This window comes from Eutrema salsugineum, unplaced genomic scaffold (genome assembly GCF_000478725.1).
Source record: "Eutrema salsugineum unplaced genomic scaffold, Eutsalg1_0 scaffold_7, whole genome shotgun sequence".
NCBI lineage: Eukaryota > Viridiplantae > Streptophyta > Magnoliopsida > Brassicales > Brassicaceae > Eutrema > Eutrema salsugineum.
The window spans coordinates 1,015,087-1,026,308 of NW_006256486.1; the positions used below are offsets into that span (position 1 = coordinate 1,015,087).

General features: G+C 27.2%; 2 protein-coding genes across 2 annotated transcripts; both read right to left on the reverse strand.

Annotated features, from left to right (window-relative positions):
• Positions 1–232: 232 nt before the first annotated feature.
• LOC112082803 (glycine-rich RNA-binding protein GRP2A-like) lies at positions 233–1,823 on the reverse strand. The gene is made up of 2 exons (XM_024150321.1): positions 1,785–1,823; positions 233–520 (listed from the first exon to the last, which is right to left on the reverse strand). The coding sequence occupies exons 1-2, from the start codon at positions 1,821–1,823 to the stop codon at positions 233–235; spliced, it is 327 nt and encodes a 108-aa protein (XP_024006089.1).
• LOC18010559 (pentatricopeptide repeat-containing protein At1g53600, mitochondrial) lies at positions 1,519–4,202 on the reverse strand. Its single transcript, XM_006392715.2, has 2 exons — positions 1,907–4,202; positions 1,519–1,792 (listed from the first exon to the last, which is right to left on the reverse strand). The coding sequence occupies exon 1, from the start codon at positions 4,200–4,202 to the stop codon at positions 2,019–2,021; it is 2,184 nt and encodes a 727-aa protein (XP_006392777.1). The 3' UTR covers positions 1,519–1,792; positions 1,907–2,018.
• Between the last annotated feature and the right edge of the window lie 7,020 nt (positions 4,203–11,222).

Below are 11,222 nucleotides of genomic sequence, written 5' to 3' on the forward strand. Positions count from 1 at the left end.
GCATTTGTGTAAATATGCAATAGAAGAAGGATTTTTTGGTTGTTTTTTGTTTTCTCTTTCCTATATATTTAATTTTTAGTTATCCATTGTATTTAGTTAAATTTTTAGTTATCCATTGGTATTGAATTAATTAACAATTGATCGAATCTAATTGATATAAAAACTAAAAAAAAAAAATCTTCCATAATTATCGCCGGCATCATCTAACTAGAAATCCTTGTACATATCCAATTCATCCGCCGCCACCACATCCGCCTCCTCTGCCGCCACCGTCACCACCACCACCACCGCCACCACATCCTCCTCCACCACCACCGTGATGTCCGCCACCACCACTGTGATGTCCGCCACCACCACCGTGATGTCCGCCGCCGCCACCACATCCTCCACCACCACCACCGCCGCAGGTAATAGGGAGAGATGCAGCCGCTGGATAAAACATGAACTGACCATTGCTGCTTCGTACAGCTCTGCTTCTCTGATTGTTGGGCTTATGCGCAGGCTCTTTAGTGACTGTCTCCTTCTCCAAACAAATCAACAATAAAGCAAACACGAGAATAATGAAACAAATACAACCGGAAGCTATCCAGCCAATAAAATAACTCTCCATGATCTCTCTCTGGTCTCTGCAATAAGGAAAACCAGAATCCTATAAACTTCAAAAATCAGTGCAACCGTATTTATAGTCAACTAGACTTGTACCCGCGCATACGCGCAGATTTTGTTTCACATAATATTTTAAAAAATATATATGTGTTGATATATATATATATAGTTAATTATAAGAATATGGTAATTTGTTTGACTGTTTAGTATTAGTTTTTTAAAAAATAAATTCTTTATAAAACAAATAACTTTTTTTTAAGGATTGGAAGTATGGTAATTAGGAAAATTATTCTACTATTCTAGAAATCATAAACATGATATGAGTAAAAAAGACGTAGATAAAAGTCATATTTTCTGGTTGAATTACTTGAAAACATATAATTACCTCAGATTTTTAATGTTCTCAAATTTATGACATGTACAATTTCCTTAATTCTGCAAAAACTACCCCATACTTTATATTTCACAATAAAATGCAGCTATAATAATATTATATTTGATCCATAAAAATCATCAAATCTTTGAATGAAGATAACGCTACATCTTTACATTTTTTCATACAACAAACTTCGAAAAAGTGTTTATAATGAGGATAAACCAGAAGAAAAATATCAAGTTAGTATAAAAAATATTTAAAAGTTTTAGACGAATACCAAAAAGTTAGAAATGTAAAAAATTAGAAATGTTGTTTATTTATTTTTATTAAGAATTTAAAAATTCTTAATATTAATGTAACTTAATAGTTATGAACATAAATACATATGAAATAAATATTAAATATAATATTTAAGTTAGAAATAGTAGTATTAATTAGTTTTTAATTTTTTATTTTAAAATTTAAAATTTATTAATTAAATGAAACTAAGGACAGGTGTCCTCCATTCAGATGCTGATGTGGCAGTATGATGGAGAGAGTTCACCTAAAATCATATATATAATTATTGTTTTCTATTTGGAAAAGGATAGGTAGTTAAGTAAATAAACAAACAGTTATCCACATAACAAAATAAATAACAAAGAATTATGATATGAAGAAGTAAAAAATAAGATAACATAATTGGTAATTAATGAATGTTATATTTTTTATCCATTAAATCAACTCCAAAATTAAAATAAAACCTCATACCTCAATAACAGAGCTTGGTTCAGGTACGGATAATTCCTCTGCACCAGTTTACAGGCTTCACTGTGAAGAATAAATACACAAACCCATCCATTATTTAGAAGCAAATGTGTGAAGTATATCACATTTAAATCGAAAACATAGAAAAGATTCATAGAAGGAGGATCAGGAGCTCACATATCATCTTGCTAGGAGGACAAACTTTAGTTTTTACAGGGGATCCAGTGTGCTTCGTGCTCTCTTTTGGTGAAGTAAAAAGTGAAGAAAAATGATAATATTGCACCTTGCTTCACTGAAAACTACGACCATGGCTGAGAGAAATCAATTCCATTTCCTTTTCCATCATCTGTAGTGTGACCGTTATCTCTGCCAGATTCAAATGAGATTCATCTCCTGCAAGAAAATTATGTACTTCACCCTTTAATATGATCCAGCTAGACCCGGGATCCTTCTTTATTCTTTTCGATTTCTTTAGATTCCTTATCCGATCACCATCTCTGTTTTTCCCAACAATTGTATATAGCTGGGACAGTACCACATAAGGTGTTGCGCTATCAGGCTCAAGTTCAATCAGTTTCTTAGCAGCAAGCTCTGCAAGATCAACACGTACATGAGTCTTGCTTGCACCAAGCAGGCTGCCCCAAACCCCAGAATGAGGCTCAAAAGGCATTGATGAGATCAAGTGATATGCTTTATCAAGCATTCCACTTCTTCCAAGGAGATCAACCATGCATGCATAATGATCAGGTCCTGGTTCAATGCCATACGAAGATTTCATTGATCTGAAGTATTCCCATCCTAAGTCTACGTATCCAACATGAGCGCAAGCTGATAGTACAGCAAGAAAGGTAACACCGTTTGGCTCTTTTCCTGTACTTTCCAATACTGAAAACAATCTAAGCGCTTCCTTCCCGAAACCATTATAAGAAAACCCGCTGATCATCGTGTTATAAGAAACAACATTGGGCTCACTGATGCATGAGAAGATCTTGTAAGAATCATTCGTGTTTCCGCATTTGGAATACATCGATACCAATGAATTCTGAACTGATAAGTCATTCGCCACGTTCATCTTCATAACTTTAGCGTGGATCTGAAGTCCTTCAATCAATGCTGCCAAACAAGCTGTTGCGCTGAGCACACTACTGAAAGTGTAGGAATTAGGACGAACTTCTTTCCGGAGCATCTTATGAAACCAGAAAATCGCCTCCTCGTAATATCCATTGCTCACAAAAGCAGATATCATAGCAGTCCATGTTATGCTGTCCTTCTCAGGCATCATCCTAAACAACTCTACACATTTAGAAATTTCTCCTCTTCCAGAAAACCCCTTGATCATATCTGTCCAAGATACCATGTCTTTTTTCGGCATCTTCTCGAAAAGTTCATAAGCTTCAGAAATTTGTCCGCGCTGAACAAGACCCGTGATCAAGGAATTCCAAGAAACAGAGTCTTTTTTTGTCATCACGCCAAACACTGCTTTGGCCTCGCCCATAGAACCAAGCTTAGAGTACATCGAAATCAATGAATTCCCTAGAAACAGATCAAACCCAAGAGGCATCCGTGAAACTAACGCGTGTATCTGACTTCCCTCTCGGTATCTGACAAAATCCCGACAAGCTTTAAACATGACAGCCAAAGTGTTAGCATTAACACCGACATCTCCCTCCCGTCTCATTCTCAGAAACAGACCAAACCCATCTTCAAAAAACCCAGCTTTGAAATACCCATCGATCATAGCAGTCCAAGTAATCACATTTTTCTGAGCCATTCCATCAAAAATGTTTCTAGCATCAACGAGTTTCCCCATTTTGCAATATCCATCAATCATTGAGCTACATGATATTACTTCTTTCACTACCATACCCTCAAAAACACGAACAGCCTCCTTCAATTTCCCTGCTCTTAAGAAGCCACTCAACAAAACGTTCGAAGCAACAGGATCACGAAACTTCACTGGTGTTTTAGTATACAAAGATTCCGCCTTTTCAAACATTCCTGCCCGAACGAAACCGGTAATCATCGTTGCGTAAGACACGGCGTTCTTCTCAGGTATAGCACGAAACAAATCATAAGCGCTTCCTATATCGCACTTGTTTTTAACCATAGCCGTAATCATAGCATTATAAGAGGTTGTAGCTCTCACAGGCATTTCATCAAACACTTCCCATGCTTTACTCATCTTACCATTCTCCGCATAAGCCGAAATCATCGCATTCCAAGAGACTATACTTCTCTGTGACATCTGTCTGAAAATAGCTTCAGCTTCTTGGAGATTCCCGTTTCTTGCGAGCTTCGAGATCTGAGAATTGCATCTAAAGATAGCTGTGCTCGTCGTCTCTAGAAAATTTGGTGTTGTTGTCTGGGTATCGACCTCGTCGTTAGCCATGGCAAGCGAAGTAAAAAACTTTGAGCATCTGAGACAAAGGCTGTGCCTGTAAACTAATCCGTTGTTCGAAATCGGTCTCATCATCACTGACTGAGAGTAGAAAGAAGCAAAAGCGGGAAAAAGAATATAATCTATATATTTATTTGTATAGTGATTTGCTTACGTGTCTCCATATGAGTTTCGGCTGCAAAAATCGTTTAACCTTATTTTACAATTACGTGTCCATTTTTTATTGGTTCTTATTTGATGATGTGTAAAAAAACTTAAAACAAACCGGTCTAAATTATTATGGTTTATGCTTAATTATGTAATTAATTAAACTATTTTTAAAATTTTATAAAACCAAAATCTTATCTTATATATATATATATATATATACTAATAAAAGTTAAAGCTAAATGCTTGTAAGAGTGTCCACATAGGATTTAAGAAATCAATTTAATTGATCCACATCAATATTCAAAAATAAAGAAAATTTACAAATTATTATATTATTGTTAAAAAAAAGGAAATTAAGAAAGTTTCCACAAAAAATTTAAAAAATTAATTTTATTGGTCCATATCAACATTTAAAATTAAGAAAAAATTATAAATTGTAATATAATTGCTGAAAAAGAAAATTAAGAAAGTTTATTGGTCCAATAAAATTTTTTTATTGGTCCACCTCAACACTGAAAATTAAAATATGTATAAATTTTTTATTGGTCCACCTCAACATTGAAAATTGAAAATTTTCTAAATTCTATTATTGTTTTTAAAATTATTAAAAGCAAAGAAATTATATATAAAATTGATATTAATAAATAAATAATATTAAAATAAGGAAATTAAAAAGATGTCCACATAGGATTTAAAAAATCAATTTTATTAGTCCACATCAATATTCAAAATTAAGGAAAATTTACAAATTGTAATATTATTGCTAAAAAGGGAAATTAAGAAAGTTTATTGGACCAATAGAAACATTTTTTTATTAGTCCATCTCAATACTGAAAATTGAAAAATGTGTGTATAAATTTTTTATTGGTCCACCTCAACATTGATAATTGAAATTTTTCCAAATTCTATTATTGTTTTTAAAATTATTAAAAGTAAATAAATAATATATAAAATTGATATTAATAATAAAAATAATAATAATATTAAAATAGGAAAATTTAAATTTAAATTAAATATATACACACATATTTAGAGACTTTTACATTAGCATCCAATTTTGTTGTCACATAATTATAATAAATTTTAAGTTTTGTTTTTTCTTGTGTGTGCAACCATGTAAAATAAACAAAACAAAAGATAGAGTAAGGTTTCACTAAAAAATGAATCATTACAACGTAAAAGAACTAACTTGACTAAACTATATGTTTAACTAATAGCTAAATTACAAAGAATATAATGAAATAAGATATAACAAAACCACTACAATAACAAACTTGACCAAACTATATGTTTAATTATTAGCTAAATTATAAAGAATATAATGAAAGAAGATATAAACAAAAGCACTACAAGCCGCTTTAATATTAAAAAATAAAATCGTAAAATCTCCAAAGCTTCGCCACCAAATTTAAGAAGAATGATAAATGTAGGGTATCTGAAAGAAATTTTTTGAAATAACATAGCATTTGAATGGGTTTTAACAATCTAACATGAACCACAAAAGTAACAATTAGCTGACCAAGCAGCACTGAATGTATTCGGTAAGCCTCAAAACAATGAGGAGAGGCTAAAATCACTTGCCGTAACAGGCCTCCTATGAGATATTCCAGTTTTGATTTCTAAATATATTACTAATAAAAGTTAAAGCTATATGTCTCTAAGAATGTCCATATATGATTTAAAAGTTCAATTCTATTATTGGTCCACATCGATATTCAAAATTAAGAAATTTCTAAATTTTAAAATTATATTGTTAACAAACAAATATATTTTTTTTTTAAAAGTTGAAGCTATATGACTCTAAAGACATCCACATAAAATTAAATTAAATTTTTTTCTAAATTATAAAATTACATTGTTAATACAAAATATATAAGAAAAATTGTTAATTAAAATTATTCTATTATTAATGATTAAAATTATTCTATTATTAATGACAGTTAAAACTATATTATTTTCAAGGCATCCACATCAGCATTTAAAAATTCATATATTTTAGTATATATCAAAATTATAAATTAAAAAAAGTTTCATAATTCTAATATTATGGTTAAAAAATATATTAAAAAAATAAAGAAATCTCTATTAACAAAAAAAAACCAACATGATATTAAAATCTCCATTATCACAGTTTAAATCAAAAATTTAATTTATTATCTATAAAAAATATATGCTACTTATACAAGTTTAAGTTACTTGATTTTAAAGTTTTTCATATAGAATTTCAAATAACTAATATTTATGATTTATATTCATCTAATTTTTTTCACATATGCAAACCATATCATCTAAATGTGTAATATATTATGCGAAAATATGTAATATTTTTTTCTCATGTAATATATTATGCAAAAATGATCAAAAATTTACATTTTATATATTCAATTTGGGATTCAATAGATTAATGTAGAAGTTCTTAGTTTTGAGTTGTTCAATTTGTTATTTCATTTTTATAAATTTGTATGTATTAAATTGTACTGGTTTTGTCATACTTAATTACAATTAGAAGTGAGAATGAATATGATGAAACCGAATATAATCATACAAAAATTATTAAAATAAATAAATATGATAAATTCATTGACAAAACAATTATAACAAGAATGAAAATGAAGAAGATGAAAAACAAATTTCATTCTTATTAGAAAAGATGACGTATAATCATTGAAAAATTATTTAAAAGTTTACACTACCAATTGACAAAAATATATTTATTTACAAATTTTGTGTGATTTTATTCATTTCATATTCAACTATTGTTTTAGTTTCAAATTTAAAGTTGTTATTAATCTCAAAGCAAATATTTTATTTAATAGTATGTTTTTTAAATTAATATATCAAAATAAAAATTTGTATTTGTTAAACAATAGAAGAAAAAAGATTAAATTTTATTTTTTATTATTATTTTTAAGAACATATATATAATTAAAATAAAAGTGAAAATGATGGAAAAAAATTATCTTCTTGATTTAAAGAAGTGAATGTATAATATTTTATTATCATGTTAATATGATGTTTAAAAAGTAACATTTGATTAATTTGTAAAAATTTTAGTTGGTTTTGGTATATTAACTTATAAGTGTTTGACCAAATAATACATTTTTGAAATATGATATACTGTATATAGATTCAAAACAAAACCGTTCAAACATCACAATTTACATAAACATTATTAGATCAACACTATTATATTTTAATATATTATTAAAACATTAATATATTCAATTTATATCTTAATAAATATAATTAATTGCATAAAATTTTTATCAACAAAATACCGAATTTGAGAAGAATGATAAATTCCAAGCAATCCGAGAAACATGTCAAGTAATTGATACTCGAGTTTTTGAAAAACAAAACACTAAAAATAGATAAAGAGATTATATCATTAAGAAGAAGGTGACTAAGGTATTCAAGAAAGTTTTTTTAAATAACATGGTATTTGATGGGGTTTTAACAACCTAACCTTAGTCACAAAGGTAACAATTAGCTGACCAAGCAACATATAAATACATTTGGTAAGCCTCAAAACAAGAAAGAAATATCAAAATCACTTGCCGCAACGGGTTTTCTGTGGGATCTTCCAGCTTTGATTTCTAAATTTATTATTAATAATTAAAGCTATATGCCTCTAAGAATGTCCACATATGATTTCAAGTTTAATTTTATTGGTCCATATTAAAATTGTTAATTAAAATTTATAAATTTAAAAATAATATTGTTAACGAAAATTATATTTATAGAAAAATAAAAATTGAAACTACATGCCTCTAAAAACATCCACATAAGATTTAAAAGGTCAATTTTATTAGCTCACATCAAAAATTAAAATTAAAAAAAGTTTCTAAATTATAAAATTATATTTTTAATACAAAACAATATAATAAAAATTATTCTTTCACTAATAACAGTTAAAGCTATATTATTTTCAAGGCATCCATATCAGCATTTAAAAATTTAATTTTATTCATATATATAAAAATTGTAAATTAAAAAAGTTTCATAATTCTAATATTAAAAATTAAGAAAATAAATAAATAAAATAAATAAAAATCTCTATTAACAAAAAAAAGCCAACATGATATCAAAATTTCTATTATCATTATTTAATTACAAAATTAATTTAATATCTATCAAAAAATATATACTACTTATACAAGTTTAAGATACTTGATTCTAAGGTTTTTCACATAGAATTTTAAATAACTAATAATAATGATCTATATTCATCTAAATTTTTTCACATATGCAAAACATATTTTCAAATAGTCTCATATAATATACTATGCGAAAATGATCAAAAATTACATTTTGTATATTCAACTTGGAATTGCATTAGATTAATGTAAAAATTCTTAGTTTTGAGTTGTTCAATTTGTTATTTTATTTTTATATTTGAATGTATTAAATTATACTGATTTTGCTTACTTAATTATAATTAGAAGAAATGAGAATAAATATGATAAAATTGAATATAATCATACAAAATCATTAAAATAAATAAATATGATGTTTTCATTGAAAAACAGATATAACAACAATAAAAATAATGCCTCACAATTTACATAAAAAGTTATTAGATTAACACCATAATACTTTTAATATATTATTAAAAAACTAATATATAAAATTAATATCTTAATAAATATAATTGTAGGCGACTACAGCTATATCGACGGACTTGAAATATGGTTCAACTCCAGAATCTAAATCCAGTTTCACTCTCTTGACAAAGATTATGTAAAGCAAACAGTTTTTTTTTAAAATATAATTTAACATATTTTCAAAAAAATATAAATATAATTGTTTGCATAAAAATTTTATCAACAAAATACTCACACGTAGCGTGAACGCAAAATTTAGTTTATTAAAAAACTAACAAAAAAGTTTTTTTTTTTTAAAAACACAAAAAACGTTTTTTAAAAAAAAATACACAAAAATGGAATATATATCTCTTAGTAATTACTATTTTTATGTTTCCAAAATTTAGAAAAAAATTAACAAAAATGTTAAAAGAAACAAAAAATGGAATATATTTAAAAAGTAATGGAATGTCATTTAAAAATCAACTACTTTTATCTAATTCTCTCACAAATTTTAAAATTGTCTAACATCTTCTTTCTTCTTCATTCTAACTAAAAATTCATAGAGTCATCAGTTAAACGTATAATAATATTTTTCTAAAAAAATATTAACATGTACTATATAACCTTATATAAATCTGTACATATCGTTGTTCTCCTTCGTAGCTGTCAACAACCGTTTTTTAAATTTAATAAAACGAAAAATTTGATAAAACATTAAAATGTAAAGAAATCTAACAAACAAAACAATCAATCCAAATTATATTAAATTTTTAAATAATTAAATTGACAATTATATTAGTCCGCGCAAGGCGCGGAAAAATTTACTAGTATTTTATGATATGTAAAGTTTCAGACATTGTTATTTAATCCATCAAATATTAATGTGTAACCAAATAAAACTTGGTAGGTAAAATAATGAATATGATTAACATTTTTTCACTTTAATATGATTTACTACCAGATAAAATAATTAATATAAGAAAATACTTATTAAACTGTTTGATATCCATTTTCAAAAAATACTACCTTTGTAAATGTTTATAAATACTTAATTTATAAAGCAATCAGTTTAAAATAAATATTTAATTTATAAAGGTTTATAGAACACGTTTATAAGAATTTATAAAACAACATTATGAATTTTTTTTTTTAAAAGTTGTATTTTTGAAAATGGGCATCAAACAGTTGTTTAGTTCTTTTCTTTTTTTGATAAATCAACACCAAAAAATACGTTTGTAAATTAGTATAATGAAAGTAATATTTTCAAAAATTTCTCTTATTTTATTTCTATGGGTTATATCTAATATTTTTTCTGTATGGCATATATTTAATCAAATTTTACTTATATGTAAGATCTAATATAATTAATATATATCTTATTATATATAGGGTATAATGTTTCAAAATTAGTATTTCTAATTTGGGATAAACAATATATTTAATCCTTGTTGTGAGATATAAATACCCAATATTGCATCCATGAGGGTTTTACGGTCAAATAGTTTACAAACATTAATCTGTATTGTTTGACTTCAACTTTTTCATGATGTAAAACTTTAGAAGCATATATATATATACACAAACTTCTAAAATAGGCATATAGATAATTAATCAAGCTAAAGACTGAGGTCCGAGACAACTCAACATGTAGGATGGATCAGTCATACATCTCAAGTCTCAACTAGCATAATTGACACATTATTATAGTATACGAAAAATCAAAGGTCAACGAAACAAGTTGTAATGTTGTGTATAAACATACTTAGAAACGGCAAATACAAAGTCAGAAAACAGTTAATATCTGAAACCGTACGTATACTATATGTATTAAATAAAGATGATCGTCATGCCCTACGCTTGGGACTGGATTGGATCCTTTTCCTTTGGAGGAGCCAAGCTTCTCCCCTTGGTCAAGCGCCTTGTCCCTGGTCGAGAATCGAGATTGTTTCTATCTAAGAATCGAATCATAATATAAATACCTTTAAAAGTTGCGTCTTGTTTTTCTCCTAAATACCTTAAAAATTGCTTGCGTTTTATTTATTCGTTGTCATTCATTCTCTTTCCAATATGTTAATTTGTGTAAATTTTGAATGTTATAGATTGAGTTGGTGCGTGCAAGAGATGTAAACATGTATGCATAGATCGATTTATATAACACTAGCTAGTTGAAAGAGAACTCATGAAAGTAATAAGACTAATCAAATAAATGCATAATTTAATTTTCTTCTTCTTTGTATTTTAATAACAATGACCACATTTTTTGAACTCCTAAAGTCTTTGTGAGCCTAAAACGACATTGTTGCAAACCTAGAAGCTTTGACTGTTATATGTTTCCAACAGTTTATTTAGGGTTATCTAA